The sequence below is a fragment of the Drosophila suzukii genome, chromosome X (assembly GCF_043229965.1).
Source record: "Drosophila suzukii chromosome X, CBGP_Dsuzu_IsoJpt1.0, whole genome shotgun sequence".
Lineage (NCBI taxonomy): Eukaryota > Metazoa > Arthropoda > Insecta > Diptera > Drosophilidae > Drosophila > Drosophila suzukii.
Genome location: NC_092084.1, coordinates 24,725,844 through 24,750,884, shown reverse-complemented (window position 1 = coordinate 24,750,884; position 25,041 = coordinate 24,725,844). Strand labels below are relative to the sequence as shown.

At 40.7% G+C, this 25,041-nt stretch overlaps 4 protein-coding genes, 1 non-coding gene and 1 pseudogene across 6 annotated transcripts; 3 read left to right on the top strand and 3 right to left on the bottom strand.

The window, feature by feature from the left end:
* Positions 1-578: 578 nt before the first annotated feature.
* LOC139353363 (uncharacterized) lies at positions 579-977 on the bottom strand. Its single transcript, XM_070997309.1, has 2 exons — positions 932-977; positions 579-872 (listed from the first exon to the last, which is right to left on the bottom strand). The coding sequence occupies exons 1-2, from the start codon at positions 959-961 to the stop codon at positions 579-581; spliced, it is 324 nt and encodes a 107-aa protein (XP_070853410.1). The 5' UTR covers positions 962-977.
* Positions 978-9,830: 8,853 nt separating this feature from the next.
* Positions 9,831-13,749, top strand: LOC118878370 (kinesin-like protein Nod; annotated as a pseudogene).
* LOC139353346 (uncharacterized) lies at positions 11,990-12,661 on the bottom strand. Its single transcript, XM_070997272.1, has one exon. The coding sequence runs from the start codon at positions 12,452-12,454 to the stop codon at positions 12,005-12,007; it is 450 nt and encodes a 149-aa protein (XP_070853373.1). The 5' UTR covers positions 12,455-12,661; the 3' UTR covers positions 11,990-12,004.
* Positions 13,750-15,366: 1,617 nt separating the features above from the next.
* On the top strand, positions 15,367-15,438 carry TRNAD-GUC (transfer RNA aspartic acid (anticodon GUC)). The gene has a single exon. It is a non-coding gene; the product is annotated as a tRNA-Asp (tRNA).
* Positions 15,439-16,945: 1,507 nt separating this feature from the next.
* BTBD9 (BTB (POZ) domain containing 9) lies at positions 16,946-20,063 on the bottom strand. The gene is made up of 4 exons (XM_017067786.4): positions 19,321-20,063; positions 18,627-19,265; positions 18,104-18,550; positions 16,946-18,048 (listed from the first exon to the last, which is right to left on the bottom strand). Exons 1-4 carry the CDS (start codon positions 19,945-19,947, stop codon positions 17,512-17,514), a joined length of 2,250 nt encoding a protein of 749 aa, XP_016923275.2. The 5' UTR covers positions 19,948-20,063; the 3' UTR covers positions 16,946-17,511.
* A 1,342-nt stretch (positions 20,064-21,405) lies between these two features.
* Atg8a (Autophagy-related 8a) lies at positions 21,406-24,978 on the top strand. Of its 2 annotated transcripts, none has more exons than XM_017067794.4 (3): positions 21,406-21,687; positions 24,087-24,284; positions 24,349-24,978. In XM_017067794.4, the coding sequence occupies exons 1-3, from the start codon at positions 21,598-21,600 to the stop codon at positions 24,424-24,426; spliced, it is 366 nt and encodes a 121-aa protein (XP_016923283.1). In that variant the 5' UTR covers positions 21,406-21,597; the 3' UTR covers positions 24,427-24,978. The 2 variants fall into 2 exon arrangements, with proteins under 2 accessions (XP_016923283.1, XP_065724173.2); XM_065868101.2 differs by lacking the exon at positions 21,406-21,687 and adding an exon at positions 22,630-22,788.
* Positions 24,979-25,041: the final 63 nt, after the last annotated feature.

The following is a 25,041-nucleotide window of genomic DNA, read 5'->3' as shown; positions in this document are numbered from 1 at the left end:
TATAATTCATCGTTTGGTGGTCGACGGACATACTATTTTGAACCTGTTTCACCAAAAACACCAGCTAAGACTCATCTGTCCAAAGGATATATCGACCTTTTGAAAGTGGCTAGTTCAAGTGGCTTTTGGCAAACTTCAACCTGTCTTTGGGGTGTCTTTTACCAAGTAATGGCTCCTTTGGTGGACTTCTAGCATTCCAATTTTCATCGAAGAGACTTCTCAGAATTGTGCCATCCCTGATTCCCAAGCTCAGATTCGCTTTTATAGTCCTACAGGATGCAAAAGGATAAGTTTTGCTGAAGCGGACATTGCGTACGTCCTATATACTTGTTGTTTTCCGTGTCGCATAACGTTTTTGTGCCGGTGCAAAAATATGAAAGAAACGCAAAAACAGACCAAATCTAATGGGGTTCTTGCTTGTTTTGTATCTCTATGATGGGTTCTACAAAAAAAAGGTACTAGCGATCAACTAACGAAAAGGACTATGCTAAACAACCGTTATATAGTTTCGCTTCTGTCGCACTGCTATTTTAATGAACACAGCTGTACAAGTAATTGTTTTTATTTGTTATTTGTTATTATTTAGAAACAATATCTCCATCGGCGGCTTCCTTCGGTTGCTGACCGGCTTCCTCCTGCCGCGTTGCTCCGCCATTAGCACGGTGGTCGCCGCTGGAGTCGCCCTCGGCGCCGACGTCGTCCTGGTGACCAGGAGCGGATTGGCGATTGCGTCGTCGGCGCCGGCGTTGTGACTCCTCGCCATCGCCATTCCGATCCTCGTCACCAGGACGACGTCGGCGCCGACTGGCCGGCTCCCCTGCATCGGCGGAGCGCTCCTTCTCGGAATCCCCCAGATACAAATTGGTGATTGTCTGAAAAATAAATTTTTATTGTTAATATAATTAATAAGTAAAATCAAAAATAAACTTACGCATTTTATCATACAAATATGGCGTGCCATCTTTTCCGTTTCTTCCCGTTTTTCTTTCACCTTACGTCTCTGCACGAGCTTCTCATTCAAAGTAACGGGGATTTTATTCGGCAGTATGGCAACTCCACAATAGCTACTAGGGAATTTTTATATTTTTCTAAAATCAGTAAAATGTTAAATTCTACCAAACCACTGGCTCGATTTCAATGAATTATATATTAAAATAATCAGGAAATAAATACCAATTAGGGGGTGCATACATATAACAATGAAGATTTGATATTAAAAATATATATTTTTGAATACTTGGCGGCCAAAAGTATTCGATTGGCTCAATTAAGTGTTGTAGGTCGTAGCCTGGCACTTGGCGATATATCGATAAGTACCTTTTTGTGGTAAATGTCTTGGCTGAATTCGCTTCCTCGCTGGTCTTTGAATTGCCTGTAATTTATTTAGAAATTAGCTTTAATGATGCCCCTTCGAATGCGATACCGTGCAAGTTGGCACAACCTCTGTGAGAGCTGTATGAATTAATTAAAGTTTGCATATAAATTTTGATGGTTGATGTCACGGGTCATACGATTTATCGCAGGCCTTGACAGTGTGACCGCGTGGCAAAAGCCATAATTGAAAAGACTTGAATTTCTCGAAAACTGTGGGTTTGAATTGCCTGAAATTTATTTAGAAATTAGCTTTAATGATGCCCCTTCGAATGCGATACCGTGCAAGTTGGCACAACCTCTGTGAGAGCTGTATGAATTAATTAAAGTTTGCATATAAATTTTGATGGTTGATGTCACGGGTCATACGATTTATCGCAGGCCTTGACAGTGTGACCGCGTGGCAAAAGCCATAATTGAAAAGACTTGAATTTCTCGAAAACTGTGGGTTTGAATTGCCTGTAATTTATTCAGAAATTAGCTTTAATGATGCCCCTTCGAATGCGATACCGTGCAAGTTGGCACAACCTCTGTGAGAGCTGTATGAATTAATTAAAGTTTGCATATAAATTTTGATGGTTGATGTCACGGGTCATACGATTTATCGCAGGCCTTGACAGTGTGACCGCGTGGCAAAAGCCATAATTGAAAAGACTTGAATTTCTCGAAAACTGTGGGTTTGAATTGCCTGAAATTTATTTAGAAATTAGCTTTAATGATGCCCCTTCGAATGCGATACCGTGCAAGTTGGCACAACCTCTAAGAGAGCTGTATGAATTAATTAAAGTTTGCATATATATTTTGATGGTTGATGTCACGGGTCATACGATTTATCGCAGGCCTTGACAGTGTGACCGCGTGGCAAAAGCCATAATTGAAAAGACTTGAATTTCTCGAAAACTGTGGGTTTGAATTGCCTGTAATTTATTCAGAAACTAGCTATAATGATGCCCCTTCGAATGCGATACCGTGCAAGTTGGCACAACCTCTGTGAGAGCTGTATGAATTAATTAAAGTTTGCATATAAATTTTGATGGTTGATGTCACGGGTCATACGATTTATCGCAGGCCTTGACAGTGTGACCGCGTGGCAAAAGCCATAATTGAAAAGACTTGAATTTCTCGAAAACTGTGGGTTTGAATTGCCTGAAATTTATTTAGAAATTAGCTTTAATGATGCCCCTTTGAATGCGATACCGTGCAAGTTGGCACAACCTCTGTGAGAGCTGTATGAATTAATTAAAGTTTGCATATATATATTGATGGTTGATGTCACGGGTCATACGATTTATCGCAGGCCTTGACAGTGTGACCGCGTGGCAAAAGCCATAATTGAAAAGACTTGAATTTCTCGAAAACTGTGGGTTTGAATTGCCTGAAATTTATTTAGAAATTAGCTTTAATGATGCCCCTTCGAATGCGATACCGTGCAAGTTGGCACAACCTCTGTGAGAGCTGTATGAATTAATTAAAGTTTGCATATAAATTTTGATGGTTGATGTCACGGGTCATACGATTTATCGCAGGCCTTGACAGTGTGACCGCGTGGCAAAAGCCATAATTGAAAAGACTTGAATTTCTCGAAAACTGTGGTTTGAATTGCCTGTAATTTATTCAGAAATTAGCTTTAATGATGCCCCTTCGAATGCGATACCGTGCAAGTTGGCACAACCTCTGTGAGAGCTGTATGAATTAATTAAAGTTTGCATATAAATTTTGATGGTTGATGTCACGGGTCATACGATTTATCGCAGGCCTTGACAGTGTGACCGCGTGGCAAAAGCCATAATTGAAAAGACTTGAATTTCTCGAAAACTGTGGGTTTGAACTGCCTGAAATTTATTTAGAAATTAGCTTTAATGATGCCCCTTCGAATGCGATACCGTGCAAGTTGGCACAACCTCTAAGAGAGCTGTATGAATTAATTAAAGTTTGCATATATATTTTGATGGTTGATGTCACGGGTCATACGATTTATCGCAGGCCTTGACAGTGTGACCGCGTGGCAAAAGCCATAATTGAAAAGACTTGAATTTCTCGAAAACTGTGGGTTTGAATTGCCTGTAATTTATTCAGAAATTAGCTATAATGATGCCCCTTCGAATGCGATACCGTGCAAGTTGGCACAACCTCTGTGAGAGCTGTATAAAGTTATAGAAAGTTAGCGTCGAATGATTGTCATGGCTAAGCTGTTTACATTGTGGTTTATGTCTTAGTATCCAATGGTTCCGTTTCTGGATTAAACGGCCTTTTAATAACCTTTTTAACACCCCCAACTGTTAAGCAATTTTTTCAAAATCTGTGGGTTTGTTTTTGATAAAACTTTCACAGAACAGTCCCTAGATTATCCCCTATCTACCCATATACCGTGCATGTTGGCACAACCTCTAGGAGTGGAGCAGTAGGTAATTTCATTTTTGCCCCCCTTTTTTGTATGGGGAAAATCCGAGGTTGCGGTACTGTTAGGCTATTTTCTCGAAAACTGTGGGTTTGATTTTGATGAAACTTTCAGACAAGGAGCTTGAATTAACCCTTAATAGCTTGGTTTATCGTGCATATTGGCACAACCTCTGTGAGGGGAGCAGTTAACAAAATTGTGGGGACACGATTTTTCAAATGCATTTTTGAAATACTAATAGGCCTCGTATGTGTCCCAAACCTACCTAGCTCGATAGATCTTTTCTTTCTTAACAATCTAGCATTTTAAATTTTTCGATTTGGTCCCCAAATAGCGAGAAAATTTAAAAATAAAAAGGGCCCCATGTTCCATATTCCACCGTTCCCGTTTTCGTTGCTAACAGGCCGACGCTAATTTGACGCACATTTGAATTTCTCGAAAACTGTGGGTTTGAATTGCCTGTAATTTATTCTGAAATTAGCTCAAATGATGCCCCTTCGAATGCGATACCGTGCAAGTTGGCACAACCTCTGTGAGAGTTGTATGAATTAATTAAAGTTTGCATATATATTTTGATGGTTGATGTCAGGTGTGCATACGATTTCTCGCTGGCCTGGACAGTGTGACCGCGTGGCAAAAGCCATAATTGAAAATACTTGAATTTCTCGAAAACTGTGGGTTTGAATTGCCTGTAATTAACTCAGAAATTAGCTATAATGATGCCCCTCCGAATGCCATACCGTGCAAGTTGGCACAACCTCTGTGAGAGTTGTATAAAGTTATAGAAAGTTAGCGTCGAATGATTGTCATGGCTAAGCTGTTACATTGTGGTTCATGTCTTAGTATCCAATGGTTCAGTTTCTGGATTAAACTGCCTTTTATTAACCTTTTTAACACCCCCAACTGTAAAGCAATTTTCTCAAAATCTGTGGGTTTGATTTTGATAAAATTTTGGCACAACCTCTAGGAGTGGAGCCGTAGGTAATTTCATTTTTGCCCCCCTTTTTTGTATGGGGAAAATCCGAGGTTGCGTCACTGTTAGGCTATTTTCTCGAAAACTGTGGGTTTGATTTTAATGAAACTTTCAGAAAAGGAGCTTGAATTAAGCCCCAATAGCTTGGCTTATCGTGCATATTGGCACAACCTCTGTGAGGGGAGCAGTTAACAAAATTGTGGAGACACGATTTTTCAAATGCATTTTTGAAACATTAATAGACCTCGGATGTGTCCCAAACCTACCTAGATCGATAGATCTTTTCTTTCTTAACAATCTAGCATTTTAGATTTTTCGATTTGGTCCCCAAAAAGCGAGAAAATTTAAAAATAAAAAGAGCCTCCATGTTCCAAATTCCACCGTTCCACTTTCGTTGCTAACAGGCCGACGCTAATTTGACGGACATACTAAATTATATATACTTTTCAGTATACTTTTTATCATAACGCAAGAAATATAATATGTTCGATATTATGTCCGTCAAATTAGCGTCGGTGACTTAGCGGCGCTGGCGGAACGGTGGAATCTGGAACATGGGGCCCATTTTAATTTTTTGTTTTTCTCGGCTTTTTGGGGCCGAATCGAAAAATATTAAGTGCAAAATTGCTTAGAATAAAAATATCTATCGATCTAGATAGTTTGCAAACATATCCGACTTCTAGAAATTTATTAAAAATCTATTTAAAAAATCAGGTCCTCACAATTTTGTTTATTGCTCCCCTCACAGAGGTTGTACCAATATGCACGGTAAACCTGGTTATTGGGCGTTAATTCAAGTTTCTTGTTAAAAAGTATCATTGAGCTAAAGCCGTCAGTTTTCGAGAAAATAGCTTAACAGTGAAGGCACCTCGGATTTTCCCCATACAAAAAAGGGGGGCAAATAGTAAATTGCACAGGGCTCCACTCTCAGACGTTGTACCAACATGCACGGTATATTGGCAGATTGGGGATCGCCTAAAGCAAATTCAGTGCAAAAATTATAACGATAAAGCCGTCAGTTTTTGAGAAAATCGCTTTACAGTGGGGGAAGATAAATAATTAAAAGAAGTGGCGCCAGGTTAAAATTTGAACCAGTAAGTTCCAAGACATGAACCACTATGTAAGAAATGTATTCAGGACACTAACCATATGGCAAAAAATTATGTTTCGACGCTATCTCTATTTGTAATAATTTTGACTTTCACAGACGTTGTACCAACATGCACGGTACCTCGTTGGAAAGGAAATTCATTTTACTAATTAACAAATGCGGTTCGGCGAACGAAAAGAAGTCAGTTTTTGAGAAAAAAGCATAGTGCGTTGTGGGCATCTCATTTGTAACAAAATTGTTCACCCTGTTCTAAGCTTCCAAGACACTAACCATATGGGAAAAAAATAATGTTTCGACGCTATCTCTATTTTTAATTAATTTGACTTTCACAGACGTTGTACCAACATGCACGGTACCTCGTTGGAAAGGAAATTCATTTTGCTAACCAACAAATGCGGTTCGGCGAACGAAAAGCCGTCAGTTTTTGAGAAAAAAGCATAGTGCGTTGTGGGCATCTCATTTGTAACAAAATTGTTCACCCTGTTCTAAGCTTCCAAGACACTAACCATATGGGAAAAAAATAATGTTTCGACGCTATCTCTATTTTTAATTAATTTGACTTTCACAGACGTTGTACCAACATGCACGGTACCTCGTTGGAAAGGAAATTCATTTTACTAATTAACAAATGCGGTTCAGCGAACGAAAAGCCGTCAGTTTTTGAGAAAAAAGCATAGTGCGTTGTGGGCATCTCATTTGTTCCAAAATTGTAACTAAGAACACATGAACCTTATATCGATACCCTATATCGATACTTCGATAAAAACGAATGCACGAGGGCTGGAGAAGAAATAATTAATATATTTTACTGAAACTCTTAAAATGTGAATTTCTAATAAACTACGGACCCGATTTTAATAAATAATACATCAAATTGATCAGGTGAGCGAGTATAATCGAAGGAATGTCTTTATTTCGTTGAAAATATTATTAAACATAATTTCGTTTTTATGTATTATGGCGCCAAGATGTTGCCAGAGCGCAAGGGCAGCTCCTACAAATGCACGAGGGCTGGAGAAGAAATAATAAATATATTTTACTGAAACTCTTAAAATGTGAATTTCTAGTAAACAAGTAAAATACTATTTCAATAAATAATATATCAAATTGATCAGGCATGTCTTTAATTCGTTAAAAATATTCTTGAACACAAGACCGTTTTTATCGGACTTTTTTTTTATTTTATTAGTGTACTTTATAAAAAAAATAATTGTAATGAAAATCGGTGGGAAACAGGTAAGAAACTCAGAATTTGTACAAAATACACGAATTTGTCATACCCTACAAAGTATAATATTAAAAAAACTCGATATTTCCCTTAGTGTATTTAAAAAAAAAATAATTGTTATGAAAATCGGTGGGAAAATCAGGAGGCGGCCGTCGATAAGGCTGATGGCCAATAAATAAATATCAAGAAATAAAAACATCAAAAGTAAATGCGTCGAATTTTTATTTTTATACCCGTTACTCGTAGAGTAAAAGGGTATACTAGATTCGTCGAAAAGTATGTAACAGGCAGAAGGAAGCGTTTTCGGCCCCATAAATTATATATAATCTTGATCAGGATCACTAGCCAAGTCGATCTAGCCATGTCCGTCCGGATGAACGCTGAAATCTTGGAAACTATAAGAGCTAGGCTATTAGGATTTGGCATGCAGATTCCTGAGCTTCTTACGCAGCGCAAGATTGTTTCAGCAGCGTTTATTAAAATTAAGGAAAATATCGAGTTTTTTTAATTTTTTTTTTGTAGGGTATGACAAGTTCGTGTATTTTGTACAAATTCTGAGTTCCTTACACAATGCTGTTTCCCACCGATTTTCATTACAATTGTTGTTTTATAAAATACACTAAGGAAAATATCGAGTTTTTTTAATATTATATTTTGTAGGGTATGACAAATTCGTGTATTTTGTACAAATTCTGAGTTCCTTACCTGTTTCCCACCGATTTTCATTACAATTATTTTTTTTATAAAGTACACTAATAAAATAAAAAAAAAATCCGATAAAAACGGACTTGTGTTCAAGAATATTTTTAACGAATTAAAGACATGCCTGATCAATTTGATATATTATTTATTGAAATAGTAGTTTACTTGTTTACTAGAAATTCACATTTTAAGAGTTTCAGTAAAATATATTTATTATTTCTTCTCCAGCCCTCGTGCATTTGTAGGAGCTGCCCTTGCGCTCTGGCAACATCTTGGCGCCATAATACATAAAAACGAAATTATGTTTAATAATATTTTCAACGAAATAAAGACATTCCTTCGATTATACTCGCTCACCTGATCAATTTGATGTATTATTTATTAAAATCGGGTCCGTAGTTTATTAGAAATTCACATTTTAAGAGTTTCAGTAAAATATATTAATTATTTCTTCTCCAGCCCTCGTGCATTCGTTTTTATCGAAGTATCGATATAGGGTATCGATATAAGGTTCATGTGTTCTTAGTTACAATTTTGGAACAAATGAGATGCCCACAACGCACTATGCTTTTTTCTCAAAAACTGACGGCTTTTCGTTCGCCGAACCGCATTTGTTAGTTAGCAAAATGAATTTCCTTTCCAACGAGGTACCGTGCATGTTGGTACAACGTCTGTGAAAGTCAAAATTATTACAAATAGAGATAGCGTCGAAACATAATTTTTTGCCATATGGTTAGTGTCCTGAATACATTTCTTACATAGTGGTTCATGTCTTGGAACTTACTGGTTCAAATTTTAACCTGGCGCCACTTCTTTTAATTATTTATCTTCCCCCACTGTAAAGCGATTTTCTCAAAAACTGACGGCTTTATCGTTATGATTTTTGCACTGAATTTGCTTTAGGCGATCCCCAATCTGCCAATATACCGTGCATGTTGGTACAACGTCTGAGAGTGGAGCCCTGTGCAATTTACTATTTGCCCCCCTTTTTTGTATGGGGAAAATCCGAGGTGCCTTCACTGTTAAGCTATTTTCTCAAAAACTGACGGCTTTAGCTCAATGATACTTTTTGACAAGAAACTTGAATTAACGCCCAATAACCAGGTTTACCGTGCATATTGGTACAACCTCTGTGAGGGGAGCAATAAACAAAATTGTGAGGACCTGATTTTTTAAATAGATTTTTAATAAATTTCTAGAAGTCGGATATGTTTGCAAACTATCTAGATCGATAGATATTTTTATTCTAAACAACTTTGCATTTAATATTTTTCGATTCGGCCCCAAAAAGCCGAGAACAACAAAAAATAAAAATTGGCCCCATGTTCCAGATTCCACCGTTCCGCCAGCGCCGCTAAGTCACCGACGCTAATTTGACGGACATTTCGATATTGTGAAAAACAGATAACAGGAATAGATATGAGGGATGATTAACTATTTTTTTTTAGCAATTGCCTTCGCTTCAGTCTTCTTTTAATTGTTGGGTTGGCCAAGGAAGCCGCTATGTGTGTTGCTGTGAGCAGTGAGGCGTTTGTTGTACCGACTCCAATGCCGGTTAGTCTTTATTCTAATACAGGGAATGTGGAGGTCATTAGCTAGGGCGTCCTTCCTGATGTACCAAGGCGCATCTGCAATCATAAGCAGCGCCCGGTTTTGGACTTTTATGACGATCGATTCTGACGCCATGCCCCATAATTGGACGCAATACGTCTTTAAGAACACCACAATTGATTTGAACAGCAAAACTTTGTTGCCAAGGCTGAGCTTGCTCGTTGGCTTAAGCAGCCAGTTGAGCTTACTAGGCTTAGCATGACATGTGAAAACATGTGATTTAAAAAGTGCGCCAAAAAGCTAATGGAATGTTAGGAGGGTGACTCGGCTTTCGCTGCCAACATTTTGGTGGGACTGTACTGTCGGTATATTTCGGTATATATCAGGAAAAATACCAGATATGCCGACGGTATTTCGTATACGATCACACGCAAATGTTAGGAGGGTGTCTCGGCTATCGCTGCCAACATTTTGGTGGGACCGTACCGTCACACTGTCGATAGGTTCGATATCAAATAGCGTCTCCTGATATCGAAAAGCGAAAATCAAAATTGCCCAAAATCGGAGTTTTCAAACAAAAACAACAACGGCACGTCAAACCACAGCCAAGCCAAGCAAGAAAAATTTGGAATAAAAACAAAATAAGGTCTTATGGACAAACTGAGCGCAGTGCGCATTGCCGTCCGCGAGGCGCCTTACCGCCAGTTTTTGGGGCGTCGGGAGCCGAGCGTCGTTGAATTTCCGCCATGGGGCGATGGAAAGGTACAATTATAAATTTTGGGACCCAAGCAACTAACTGTAACTGACCATGTATCTGCAATTTTCAGTCGCTAGTGGTGGAGCAGAATGAATTCCACTTCGACCACGCCTTCCCGTCGACCGTCGGCCAGGATGAGATGTACCTGGCTCTGATCCTGCCGCTGGTGGAGAAGGCGCTCCAGGGATTCCAGTGCACGGCACTGGCCTACGGGCAGACGGGAACGGGGAAAAGCTACTCCATGGGAATGGCGCCTCCGGACAAGGTGGGTTCCAGTTCCTTGCTCATAGCAGCCCTTGATTTTCCCAACAGATCAATTTTTTTTGGGGAGATTATTATAGTTAGTGTATCCCAATAGCTATCCATCATTAGTTGAATGATCACTTTAAACTTTTAGTTTCAAAACGATTTTAAAGCTAGAATATCCCGTGTCTAAGTAGAATAACTCAACCACTTCATTATACCATATGCTCAAAACATAGAACTATGCTTTTAGTGTCAAAATATTTATATTAAAATAGGGTTTTTCTTTCAAATGGCATATATTTTGGCCTAATGATCATAATGGAATCCAACTTTCAATACATATGTATATTCCCTCCAATCTGGCTGTCTGGCCGACATCTTAGAGCGTGTGAATGCCAAGCAGGAGAACGAAAAAAAGCCCATCCAGGTGTTCGCTTCCTTTATCGAAATTTACAACGAAAAAGCCTATGATCTCCTGGGCTCCTCACCACATACGCCTATGGTGACTGCGCGTTGCCACAGATGCACCTGCCTTCCCTTGAGCAGCCAAGAGGATCTGCAGGACCTGCTGCAACAGGGCACGGGGAATCGCTCTACCAAGATGAATTCCAGCAGTTCCAGATCACTCGCCATAGTAACCATACATGTGAAAAGTAAAACCAGCCATGCGAGACTAAATATAGTTGATCTGGCCGGATCGGAGGGTGTAAGGCGCACCGGGCACGAGGGCGTGGCCAAGCAGGAGGGAGTCAACATCAACCTGGGACTGCTCAGCATCAACAAGGTGGTGATGTCCATGGCGGCTGGCCGCACTGTGATTCCCTACCGCGACAGTGTCCTCACCACAGTTCTACAAGGTGAGTGGAAACGTTCATAGAGTGTTACGCTTCTGCATATTCATATTTCTTAATTTGGTCGTTTTTATACCACCGCAAAACTGTGGCGCCCACAGAACAATAATTTACGAAACCAATACATTGTAGTTACAATTTGTATTCTAGCAATTTTCACATAAATAAATGACAAAAGGTCATTGTATTCCGTGCCGACCGCTGATTTAAAGCATCTGTTTTGTTAAAACCTTTATTGATAGTATAATTATCCTGATTATAATTCCAATATAAGAATTATGTACTTAATCTCCTTATCCTTTCCAGATTCGCTCACCGCGCAATCGTATCTAACTTTCCTGGCCTGCATCAGTCCCCATCGATGCGATCTTAGCGAGACGTTGGCCACTTTGCGCTTTGGCACCAGCGCCAAGAAGCTCCGCCTGAATCCGATGCAAGTGGCTCGCCAAAAGGTGAGCTTCCATACCCATTGCTTCCTAGATATAGTTAAAGTCCACGCAGTCGAGGATCACCTCTCGCATACGCTGTTTAAAAGTCGCCTCGTTGCCCACGCCCAGGAATCCGGCGCCCTGCAGATCCGTGGTGGCTCCGGCCTCGATTCGCTCGCTGATCGCTTGGAGGTCGGGCACATCCTGGCCCTGCATTGTCACGATGGGCAGAACCATCATGGCGAGGAGCAAGCCCACAGGAGCTTTGGTGGCCACTTGGTCATCGAAGGCAGGACGGGGAAGAAGTTGCTCCAACTGCTCGCCTAATCTGTTGCAAAAGTGTAAAAGTTCGAAACACTACCATCAAATCTCTCAGATTTGGTTTCTCTTACCTGTTTAGGTGCAGCCCCAACTCCTCGTAGTAGTCCTCCACCATATTTTTGAGGTACCGTTGGCGAAAGTCTCGCGAGGTGCATGTGAAGAGGAAATAGGCTAGATCGTTGACCGGGGAGGCATATCGCATCAGTTGCCAATCGATCAGGCGAACATCCTCAAGATCTCCCCCCTCTGCTCTTTTGTAAAGGATGTTATTGTTCCAGCAATCGCCATGGCAGATAACAGCGAAGGGTTCGCAATTGGATCCGCTGATCAAAGGGAGCAGCAACTCAAAGTACGACCCTCTGGCAAAGTACGCCTCCAGGCGAATCCTGTAGGGATCATCCCCCGGTGAGACTAGTGAAGAAAGGGCACTTCCTTTGAGATTCTCAAAGTAGACACCCAACGCATGATCCTCACGTCGCTGCTCAAAGATGTCCACCAGCTGCTGGAGTTTATGCATTCTCTCAGGAAACTGACGCTTCCCGGCCAGAGAAATCGCATGTAATTTGGCATAGGTGCAGATAACCTGACGCACATGCTCGATGGGTAGGTCCAGGAAGCGATTGTGGAGATGGAACCCAGAACAAGATAGGTCCTCCAGCACGATGCATTCGTTCGGCTCATCCTGACGAGTTCCGAAGCAAAGGGCGTGCTGCCGGAAACGATCCTCTGCGGGGCCGAAATCGAAAAGGACAGGCAACTGATGCCCCCACCTGGTGTGGGAAATGGACAGCCCAGCAGCCTGCACTCCACCGCAGTGAGCATTGCCGAGGTTGATGAGCAGGAGGAGCCAGCTGAGATGCCGTCGATCTCTGCCACAGTTCGCACCCAGCTCTTCAGGACAAATGTCAGTCCCATAAGTCTGCGGTCATCCAGCATACTAAAGGAACTCAGCGGGATCCAGCCAATGGAGGAGACTTTGATTACTGTTCCCAAGCAACCGTCTATTCTCCGACGCTCCATGCGTCTAGCCAACCAAAGACCGCAGAGCTACGGGGTCATTCCCAAAGTTATTAATTTGCGCAACGCGCAACAGTCAGCAAGCCAAGAACATTCCTCTTCCGTCTCGGTAAAAAAGGAGAAATTTAGCCAGCTCAAGGATCTCATTACACGGGTTGAAGCTCCCCCAAAAAGAAGTCGTTCGAGAAACAACACTTCTCCAGCCGATGAATGGATGGCCCATAATAAAAGTTTATTCCTTGACCTGCTCAACAGGGGCAGCGTGAAGGAGCTGCAGAAAATTCCCGGTATCGGCCCAAAGACAGCCTTTACTTTGGTTATGCATAGGTTAGTTGATATTTTATCTAATTGAATTTAGTCTTATCTGACTGTTGTTTCCTCAATTATTTAGATCTCGCCTGGGATGCTTCCTGAATCTAGATCAAGTAAAAGACCTGCCAATTTGGCCCGGAAAGAGCTGGAATAGGTTTAGCCAAGCCAACTGCTTGGGGATTTGATTAATACGTATATAAGATCAGTTTTACGTTCAATTATCTATAGGGTTTTTTCTTATGATTTACAAAATCCTTATTTATAAGTAGAACACATACCTTGACACTAACAATAAGGTTTTTGTGTGTAATATGTGTAATATTTCTTAATGTTTTTTGTTTGTTTTTGACTTTTTATCGATTCATGTAAGCTAGATTACTTCTCTAATAAGCTGTATGTAAACCAATGTCTTAAATTAGGTACATTATGTGAAAACTGTTTTATACGGTCATCATAAATAGCAAAACAAGTACGCTTTCCCTATTTGTGAGTATTGCACAGTCAACATATTATTTTATGGAAAAACTTGTTTCCAACTATGTTCGATTAACATTTGTCCTTATTAAAAAAAAATGTTATAGCAGTCGGTGGTTCTGAAGATAATCCAATTTTTAGGCCCATATTTGTAAAATTACCTGTGTACCTAAATAGCATACATTGGATTTAAACTAAGAAACGTGGCGTCGAAAATTTTTTTTTAAAAACGTTTAGATTCTTGAAAATGTTTATATTTATGAAAAGTCTGGGCAAATGTGACTTGCCACAAAGTTTCAAGCCAAGTCTCTGGGTAGTTCAAAGTCACCATCCAAGTTCAAATCAGTTTTAAAGCTTTAAAGGTAGACTAACACATATTTTGGGCTTATGATCCTTCAAAATGTCTTTGAAAATAGTGGTGTTGATAAATATAGTCTTATTAGGAAAAATCCAGTCGTTACCGCCGTTAAATATTGAAGAAAAGACAGAAAATATAAAAACCAAACTAAAGTCACATGAGACTTTAGGTGTTAAAAAATAATACAAAATATAGATTTGTTAAAAATATAGATTTTGTTTTCGTCTTTGTACAACTGTAGATAAAAGACCAAGAAAATGAGGTGAGTTTCATAAAGGTCGGCCAATAACCTACCAGGATACGCATAGCGACATTTTAATGTTTATATTAAAGTAGTCTGTCAGTATAAATTTGTATGCAACGCATGCTTTTTGCCAAACCAATTCTGATTTTATTTTCATCACTATGCGTGTCCTGGTAAGTGGATCTTCATGAAACACACCTCATTTTGTTTGTCATTTTATCTACTGTCGGACAAAGAAGAAAAACACTAAATTTATTTTTTGTTTATTTTTTAACACCTAAAGTCTCAAGTGACATTAGTTCGTTTTTTTATGTATTCCGTCTTTTTTTCATTTTTTACGGCGGTAGCGACTTGATTTCTCCTAAATTGACTATATTTATCAACACCAGTATTTTCAAAGACGTTTTGAAGGATCTTAAGTGCTAAATATGTGTTGCTGTACCTTTAAAGCCCTAAAACTGCTTTTAGCTTGCATTATGACTTTGAACTACCCAGATACATGGCTTGGAACTTTCTGGCAAGTCACATTTGCCCTGACTTTTCATAAATATGAATCTTATCAAGAATCTAAACGCCTTTTTTAAAAAAAACTTTCGGCGCCATGTTTCCTAGTTTAAATTCAATGTGTCTTAGGCCTAGTATTCAACCTAACAAAAAGTCGTCCAAAACCAAAAACTTTATATAAAAAAACAACGTTTTTTGTATATAAAGTTTTTGGTTTTGGACGCATTTTTGTTAGGTTGAATACTAGGCCTTATTTAGGTACACAGTTCTTTTTACAAATATGGACCAAAAAGTTGGATTTTTTTCAGCACCGACTGCTATAAAATGATATTTTAATTAAGTTTAAATGTTAATCGACTGTGCAATACTCACAAATAGAGAAAGCGCACTTTTTGTGATATTTATATGATCTTGGTTTCATAGAACACAATAAAATTAATTGTTTACTTCCAACACTGTTTGAATCGTGTATGTATAAATTTTTGTTGGTATCTCCTAGGATACTTCGAAAAATACCTAATCCTCGATAGTATAGTGGTTAGTATCCCCGCCTGTCACGCGGGAGACTGGGGTTCAATTCCCCGTCGGGGAGAATGCGAACATTTTTTTTTCTGCCCATTTTAGTTTTATTAAGACTTCTGTTCGCTTCAAACAAAATTTAACACAATGAGAGTAAAGAGCTTTAAAAGAAGAGAAAAATAAAGAAGATAGAATTAAAAGCAGAATCAGAATTAAATTAGTAATAGTGTATATAGTAGTAGTATAGTAATAGTAATAGTAATAGTAAATAATAACAATGAAGATCGGCAAACCGATGCTTGTATACCCTTGCAGTTATAATTATTAAATTTAAAAATACAAATAATGATATTCCCAATAGTATAAGATAATATGTCAAAAAAACACCGATGCTATAATTTGTTTCATATTATTTTCCCACAAATTTTCCGATCGTTCCTATGGCAGCTATATGATATAGTCGTCCGATTTTGATAAAATTAAATACGAAATTCAGAACTAATAAAAAAATGTTATTTCCAAGCGCAGGAGGTTATGTGTTAAAAAACACCGAAGCTATAATTTTGTTTCATATTATTTTCCCACCAATTTTCCAATTGTTCCTATGTCAGCTATATGATAAAGTCGTCTGATTTTGATAAAATTAAATTCGAAATTCAGAACTAATAAAAAAATGTTAGTTCCAAGGGTAGGAGGGTTTATGTTAAAAACACCAAAGATATAATTTGACTTTTGGGAAAGTTTCAGCCCAATAGCTTTGAAACTGAGAGACTAGTTTGCGTAGAAACGGACGGACAGACGGACATGGCTAGATCGACTCGTCTAGTGCTGCTATTCAAGAATAAATATACTTTATGGGGTCGGAAACGTCTCCTTCACTGCGTTGCAAACTTCTGACTGCAATCATAATACCCTCTGCAAGGGTATAAAGATTTCAAGTTTTTCAAAAAAACTGCGGAAGAGTTGACTGAAGTTTCCGGGATACTGAAGTGTCGCTGTCTTTTAAACAATTTAAACGCCCTTCAGGAATTTAGGAACAAAGTTATTTCTAATGATGGACGAGCTATTTATATCCATTACTCGTAGATTATAATAGATTCGTCAGAAAGTATGTAACAGGTTGAATGAAGCGTTTCTGACCCTACAATTATATATTTTCTATTACGTCCGTCTGTATAAACCCTGAGATCTCGGATACAATAAGACGCTAGGTGACCCTGTTGCGGGGTGTGCATTATTGTGAATAGTCGTTTGCTGCTTGCATATCTCCATCTCCCTCCCACTCCCCTTAGCTGAGTAAGGAGAACTTAAAAAACACATTTTTATTTTTTGTCACAATAAATAATGGAGGTAAAAAATAACGTACGGATTTTTAGATCGAATAATAGAATACTTGTTGTAGCTGTTCACCATAAGGTGTATAGGTCGAAGCTTTTTAGCTGGGAACTTCGCAAACTGGGAACGAAAAGGCCGTTATCTTCTCCCGACAATTAAGTGTGCTCTCGGGTTTATCACGATCTTGTCATCATTATCGAGTCATCCTGCTCTCATAATTGCCACCGAAGTCAAACGAGAACACGTTTATTCTTTTTTTTGGTTAGCTTTTATTTGGGTGCAGTACAAACTATGACAAAAATTGCCTAATAAATGGAGCTTACTTTTTGGGCCGCTCCAAGAGCCTAGACTATGAGTTGCGGATCAACTGGATTGTTTTGGTTAAGGACATGGGACAGGACACAACTCTGGACAGAATCCGACTCGGTGATCGGATATCGTATACAATTTTGGTACAGCTGCTCGGAAATCGGATTCGAATTCGCGATAAGTATGTGCATTGAATTAAGTGGTATTGCTTAAATAAATAACTCTGCTGCCTTGCAAACAAAAGGAATTCTCATTTTGGATCACAATAAATCAAAAATATACATACATATATAATTTGTATATATAGATTAAGGTAAGAGCGCAAAAACAACTAGCGATGCGAATGATTTGGGGCGGGCACTGGGGAGGACTAGATAACAAGAGCAGCACGGCCTGCAAACTACAACTAAGCGCAACTAACAGGGTACACACAGTCTGCCGGGATTAACAGTTTGACCACAGGAGTATTTCAAGTACAAAATATCATCATCTGCTGCAGGGCTCAGCGCGATTCCTTCGTGTCCAGCTCCACCAAAGGTGGCACTGGCTCAGGCTCCGTACTCTCGCTTCTGCTCCTACTTTGGCTTGGACTTTGATTGCTGCTTGGACTGGGACTGGGACTGGTGTTGGAACTTGCGTTTGGACTCTTCCTCGGCTCGTTACGCTCCTGCTTAAGGGGCGACGAGACGGCTGGAGTCAGGGGAGCCGGCAGCGTCGGCGTGGTGGACGGGGAGTTGGTTAGCATGGCGGGCATAACGGCCATTGCCCTTTCCTTGGTCTGCTCCGGTTTGGGAGACTGTGTCTGCGGGGGCCAGTGGGTGGACTTTAAGACGCTTTGGCTGCCGGAAGAGGAGGGACTTTCGGCGAGGACCACCAACGAGGATCCCGAGGTAGAGGCAATATTGTCATCTACAGCCTTGACAGCCTTATCCTTCTCCCGCTCCTTTTCTTTCTTTTCCTTCTCCTTTTCCATGTCGGCAATCTTCTTTAGGTAACCCTTGTCCTGGGTGGGACACTCAAGGTGGACGCAATGAAAGATCTAAAAGAAAAAGCAATAAGTACAAAAATCTCAAAGGCTACGGCCCACTGCTAACCTCATTTGCTGTATTCCTAGTGCCCACAATGCGGATAAAGACAACGGGTCGCGGAGCGAAGTGGAAGTTCTGCCAGGAGCGTGCCTTGTCATTGCGTCGATCCACCACCATCTGCCAGTCTTTGCGGTTCGTCGAGGTTTCGATGTAGAAGCTGTAGGTGCGGTCATCGCAGTCCCACAGCAACAGGCGCATGGAGCCAACGTGATAGGGCTGGCCAAGACGAACGACGATCTCACCGCTGCCCAATTGGTGGCACGTGTAACCCGAGTCCCAGTCATACCGCACATAGTCTCCATTGATCAGAGCATTCCGAGTGCGACTTACACCGTCCGTCACAATGGCGCTCATCTCGATGGTGGCCACGTTCGCCTTGGGCGCCACAAAATGGTCGATGAGTCGCGGTACCTTGGCCGTGTGCATAGCTTCCAGTCCCACCACATGGAATACCTATTCGTAGGAGATTAAATTCAAGATTAAGACGTTGTAATGTACGACGCATAACCCCAAGGAGGTGCTAACTTACCCGGTTGACTGTGTTCTGGGTTCCCACCAGGCGAATAAATCTCACGGGACGCGCTGCGAAGTACAGGTACTGCCAAGAGCGACAGTGGTAGTCGCTGTAGTCGACCACGCGCTCCCAATGCTGCTGGTCACCGGACACCTCGACGAAGTACGAGTACGCCCGACTGTCGCTGTCCCAGAGAAGCATGCGGATATGATTGATCATGCAGAGCGTGCCCAGTTCGACCACAATGCCCGCATCGTTGCTGTCCGTGATGCAGTGGCGCGTATAGCCGTGCTCCATGTCGTAGGTGGTCACATCGCCGTCCAGCAGGGCGGTGCGGCACTCGCCCTGAATGCAGCGCGACAGAAACTTGGCCGTGGCCACGTTCTCCTCCGGCCAGAGGGCTGCCCTGTAGGGCAGCGTCTTTGAGGTGCTCCGCTCGTCGATGGCGTCGAGGATCTTGTCGGGATCCAGGATGCCCGAGGGACGCACCACCTGCAGCAGATGCTCGAGGTTCATCAGCGGCAGGCGGACAAAGCTGACAACCGATCGGATGTCCACATTGGGATTGTAGCGGCTCCATTTCCACACTGCCAGAAAAATCTGCACCTCGGGGGCAAAGAAGCAGTCGCGTCGCAGCACCTCCTCCAGCGATTCCTGCATGGATAAGCATTAGTATTATATACAATCAATCAATACGACTTAAACCCACCTTGGACAGGGTCTTGAAGGAGTCGTGCTGCAGCAGCTCGGCGGCATTGCGGTCCATGAACATGAGGCACACCTGGGTGAGCTCCTCCAGGTTGTAGAGTCGCGCGGCGTCCAGGATCATGCAGACATTGCTGAGGGCCAAGTACTGGCGCAGATAGTTCGAGATGGCCATCTCCAGGTCCTGGAAGCCGTACTGATTGGCCATGCCTAGGACATCGATGACGGAGTCCTCGTCGAGGGTCGAGAGGACCAGGGTGCCCGAGTAGATGTAGCGCAGGAGGACCTTGAACGGATCGAGCGGCACCTCCAGCGGTATTTGGCGCTGTGTGGTCTCGGCCATTCCGCCGTAGAGCAGCGCCCGGAAGTACTCGCTGCGGGCGGCAAGGACGACACGGTGGGCTGGCAGGCGCTGCTCCTCGACGATGAACTCCACGTCCGCGTAGCGCTCGTTCATGCAGAGGCGGGCCATGTCCGCCGAGAAGCGGTCGCCCAGGTCGATTTCGTCGGTGAACTCCTGATCCTGGGCGCCACCGTTGTTCTTGCCGGAGGCGCTGGATGCCGCATTCTGCAGGCCGCCGGACAGACCGCCCCCGCACCCCTGCATCTTATGGTGTCCCTGGCTGCTCATCCTGGTGGTGATTGGCTGCTCTGCTTCCGTTTGTGATTGGATGGTGTGTTTCTTCTTTTTTGCCCGAGAACAGTTAACAATATACGTCTCGGCTGCTGCGTCAAACCATCGATGACACGGGCTATCGGTAATATCGATAGCGTCGATAAGACATCGAATTGTTATCGCAGACCTGCTCCGCCTGGCCAGCAGTAATCACACTAATCTAGAGATCGGTGTTTTCAAAAAAACATCGCTGTTAAACATTTTTTTGTTGCTCTTAAATAAATAAAAATAGTTAAATATTTAAAGAAAGACTTTTATGGGTCATGTTAAAACAAAAGCATTGTTCTGCAAAACAAATTAAAGTTCAAGAAATCATCATCTTCTGAGAGTTCAACTTAGGAGACTATCTTATCCAAGAAAAAATGTTCGGTTTTTGTTATCCACCACATCTGGCTTCAGCTTTGTATCCTTAACACTTTCCACACATCAGATCTTTCGCTCTTCCTCTTTAAAAGTGGAGATCCGCAGTTCTCGTTCGTTGTTCTTGAAATTAGCAAAAGGTATAAGTGGAAAAAATACCAATGGAGAACTTCCATGTTAAAAATTCACAGTGTCCTTAAAAAGCAGTTGACTATCAAAAAATATGTAGATACAGTTATTAACTTTAATCATAATCGCTTTGTTAATTTATGTTCTTTATGTAAGACTTTTTTTATAGTCTCTCCACACAGCCGCGTAAAATCGTTGTTGCAATTTTAAGCGGATTCTTCTTGTTCACTTAGAGAATCGCTGAAGCCAACAGCTGATCGGCATAAGCAAACCGTATCCGAGTTGCTCAGAAAAAAACAAAACTAATTACAAAATAAACGCGAGCATGTGGAATGTTTTCAGCGTTAAATGACTATTTCATTACTATATACTACAAATCAAGGATGACAATTCCATTCAGGCAAGTCAGTAAAAATGAAATAGGTACTATTAGAATATTATAACCTTTTTAAAGAAACAATTTGGTCCAATTAATGGAGGTGGAAGCTGCTTTAAATGGCTTATTCTGTAGATAAATAGTATATATTTTGGTGCAACAGTAGCCAGGTCTTGCCAGGGACATAAGCTGGAGGTTGATCATTTCCTTAAAAAAGGCATAACAATATTTCATTTCACGATGAGACCATTTGCTTGGTCCTGCATCAAGAATTGCGAAAAGCCGAGTACAAAAATCAGATAGACCTTGAAAAAGTACTGAGTAAAAACACTAAAATAGTTATTTGATTTCTGTGTGCCGAGTGACTTTTCCCGTCTCTTTCTAGCACGTATATTGCTTATGTCGCTGAAGCGGAATTTGGTTGCTGAAGTGGAAACCCCCTCTGTGTGAATGGGATTAGTGATGTGCCAAATACATCGATAGTCGCCAAGAAACATCGATGTTTTTAAAAATGTTTATAACATCGCTGCATCGATGTTTCCATCGATGATTATCCACCGCTACTCTAGACTTGAATTTCAGCCCGTTAGGTCGAACGAAACACAGAGCAAAAAAAAACACAAGAAGACACACACACACATCGCATCGATATTTTTCCGCTGAAAAGAAAAGCGAAAGGAAACAAGTGAAAAGCCAACCGAAAGCTGCGTTTCTTAGCCAATTACCTGTTAGCCACAATCATGAAGTTCCAATACAAGGAGGAGCACGCCTTCGAGAAGCGTCGCGCCGAGGGCGACAAGATCCGTCGCAAATATCCAGACCGTGTGCCCGTAAGTACTCGACCATATATATGTATATATATTAGCTATATGTATATGCGTGCATGTATGTGCGTGTATCTGTGTATGCGTTTGTTTTGCGTCGTTTTTTCTTCTTTTTTTTTTGTTTGTACCGAAGAAAATCAATACTGCGCATATTGGTTATTTCAATGATTGTTAGTATTATGGCAGGTGGGTGGGGAAAATTCGTGCGAAGGGGGGTTGCATAAAATGCATTTGCAGCTGGGAAAACATTTGCGAAAAACTCAAAGGAAATTCAAATGAAAATTGTCCCCCACACACACGCACATACACATGCAGAACACACAGATGTACAGAAGAAAAAACAAAAAGAGAACAAAGCAGCTATTTCACTTGCTCAGCTGTTGAGGTGTTGTTGTTTTTCAGTGCTCTCCTCTCTCTTCCTGTTTCTCCCTCTCCCCACCACCCTCACATTTACACAGAAAGAAAAAGTGTGTATAACTTGTTATTTAATAAGTTGTCAAAAAATCTGATAAATCCAGAATCCAGTTTGGTTTCTTGTGACTTTCATTAATCAATCGGCCACCCTTTTCTCTCTGTGCACAAACCAGTTGTTTTTGATTTTAATTTCGTTTGTTTGCTTGCAAAAACGAGCGAGTACTGCGCATAAAAAAAATAAAACCACTAATACTAGCGCTGCTCGTTTTGTTTTCGCAAACACACAAACTGCGACTGGAATTAGTCATAGATGCGCTGAGAAAAACAAAAAATAAAAACAAAACCGAGGGGAGTCTCTTCTTCTTTGTTGTTTTTCTGCTATTTCACCACCTTATCAGCAAACTCCTTTCACAAAAACAAAAAAATCAGCTGAAAACAAAAACCCTGAAGGTGCCCCAATCGCAACGAGAAGTGCATTATATTCGCGCTCTTGTTTTCGATTTTGATTTGAACTACATATGTATATACAAAGCTACATATAGGCGATATATGCATCCCAAATATTGCCCGTATCCGAGTGTTATTTTCGTTTGTTTTTGGCAAGTGCGCGGATGCCAAAACACAAATCACATAACAGCTGAGCAGGGGCAAGGCCAGCTGGTCCGGACCATATATATCCGAATTCTATATAGTGTACGTTCTATGTCAAACCAACACCTTGATTTCGGCCAATGACGCCAACGAATTTGGTGGGGGACTTAGATAGGTATTGCAGTAGATGTTTCAGAGGGGTGGATGAGCAGTTTGCTAATTTCGTATTCATTATGTTGAGCCCCGCTTCCTGTTCCAAAGTTTGCCAAACCAGTTTATCGATAATTTGGCCAAAGGCTAACGTATAACCCCCTTGGCTAGAACGGATCGTCTAGGCCAAAGCACTGGTGATCATTCTAATATAAGTGTATGGTATAGCTAACCTTTTTTAACTGGCTAGTATGTTTAATACAAAGTAGTTTGCCTTATTTTACCAACCAAAAACGAGTTAAGACCTAGAGACCTTGATTACAATACAAAACAGTACATCAAAACGAATGAAATCGAAGTCATATCATCTGACATTTCGTTCAATTCACTTATATTTGTAATACAAAGGATATTGCCCTTATTTTACCAGTCAAAAACTAGTTAAGTTCTAGAGACACAGATTAAAATACAAAACAAATGAAGTCTATAATCTGACAACTGGTTCAATTCACTAATATGTTTAATACAATGGATAATACAATATTTTATCAATCAAAAACTAGTTACGACCTAGGGACCTTGATCAGAATACAAAACAATTCATCAAAACTCACGAACACGAAGTCATATCTTTTCAAAATTCTTTCCAAAATTCCCAATTAATAATCCTAAATTAAATTGAATTTTAAATAATAAAAAAAGCTCTTACTAGAATTCCAATTGAGCACGAAATACACGTGTGTGTAATGGCATTTTCAAACTTACGAAATTACTAAATGCAGCACGAAATTACTCACTGCTTTTACGCAATTACTCATTCTATTGTATTGTTAATATTAATATAGGCAATTTTTTTTATTAATTATGATAGCTTTACAAAAAAGGTATACAACAAAATTCATTGGATATTTAACACATTTTCTAGTAATGCTCTCTGTTTCTTACATTAATTTGGTTCATGATAGATTATGAAATGTCTATAGTACACTTATTTCAAGTAGACAATCCAAATTACGTGGTTTCTGTATAATATTAACCACGATATAGTTTAAATTGAGCCTGCTTAAACTGGTTGTAACCATTATTGATTTCCAAGGTAGCACGTATTCGAGCACACATGACACTTTAGAAATGCAAAAGCTACGTTTTTTTGCGAATTATGTGAACATTTTTCGGCACGTAATCGGGTCTTTGAAGTGCGAACATAATTAAGTGGCTCACCTTTTTTTCCAAACTTATTTTACCACCAGGTGATTGTCGAGAAGGCTCCCAAGGCGCGCATCGGTGATTTGGACAAGAAGAAGTACCTGGTGCCTTCCGACCTGACCGTCGGTCAGTTCTACTTCCTCATTCGCAAGCGCATCCACCTGCGTCCCGAGGATGCCCTCTTCTTCTTCGTGAACAACGTCATTCCACCAACATCGGCAACCATGGGCTCCCTGTACCAGGTAGCTACTCTCCCTTACTATCGTATCCCCATGCCTTAATCTAATCCCATTCCCCCTTTTAAAGGAACACCACGAGGAGGACTACTTCCTGTACATTGCCTACTCCGATGAGAACGTCTACGGCATGGCCAGGGTCAACTAACTCTGCTACGGATTGCGGCGGAAAACTACCCCCTATACAGAAATCTATATATAAATAAAATATATTTTGTGTTTAGCATGCAAGCTTAAAATATGGACGCGAGTTAGCTAAACGAATTGAGGAAAACCGCAGGAAATGCCACACGAAAAAGAAAGAACTTGAAAATGATCTGAACCAGGGCAACAAAAAAAATCCACAAAAAACAGAAAGAAAACTACAAAAACAATTGTTATGTGAACATTATTTTATATATATACATTTTCTAAACGCGTTAGTATTTGAATTAAAATCTGCTTTGTCCTACCATTAACCCCCCCGAAAACAGATCTATTCACACCCTCTACGGCCCATCTAATTTCCATTGCTGTACTTGATCCGTGCGATTGCACTTGTACTTTATTTGTTCGCTTATTTCAATGATTTCACCCTTTTTTTTACAATGCAACAGAATGTTGTGCATATTTAGTGTGTATGGTTACGAATAGGACTCTCTCGGTTAAGTGTACGGTAATTAATCTATTATTAAATAAACAAAAACACAAAAATATACAAGTTTAGTGTTTATGGGGGTGGCTTTACTTTGAAATTGGATAGGAATAACTTTCAGTTAGCCAT

What these genes read in the sequence shown, in the direction of transcription:
- LOC139353346 (XM_070997272.1), bottom strand. Translation starts at nt 12,454, where the DNA reads ATGCATAAACTCCAGCAGCTGGTGGACATCTTTGAGCAGCGACGTGAG.
- LOC139353363 (XM_070997309.1), bottom strand. Translation starts at nt 961, where the DNA reads ATGGCACGCCATATTTGTATGATAAAATGC. An exon ending in ATATTTGTATGATAAAATGC is followed by an intron (nt 873 to 931) that starts GTAAGTTTATTT and finishes TTTATTTTTCAG; the next exon opens with ACAATCACCAATTTGTATCT.
- Atg8a (XM_065868101.2), top strand. Translation starts at nt 22,645, where the DNA reads ATGCATCCCAAATATTGCCCGTATCCGAGTGTTATTTTCGTTTGTTTT. An exon ending in ATATCCGAATTCTATATAGT is followed by an intron (nt 22,789 to 24,086) that starts GTACGTTCTATG and finishes TTTTACCACCAG; the next exon opens with GTGATTGTCGAGAAGGCTCC. An exon ending in CCATGGGCTCCCTGTACCAG is followed by an intron (nt 24,285 to 24,348) that starts GTAGCTACTCTC and finishes CCCCTTTTAAAG; the next exon opens with GAACACCACGAGGAGGACTA.
- BTBD9 (XM_017067786.4), bottom strand. Translation starts at nt 19,947, where the DNA reads ATGAGCAGCCAGGGACACCATAAGATGCAGGGGTGCGGGGGCGGTCTG. An exon ending in CCTTCAAGACCCTGTCCAAG is followed by an intron (nt 19,266 to 19,320) that starts GTGGGTTTAAGT and finishes TTATCCATGCAG; the next exon opens with GAATCGCTGGAGGAGGTGCT. An exon ending in CTAGGAATACAGCAAATGAG is followed by an intron (nt 18,049 to 18,103) that starts GTTAGCAGTGGG and finishes TTTTTCTTTTAG; the next exon opens with ATCTTTCATTGCGTCCACCT.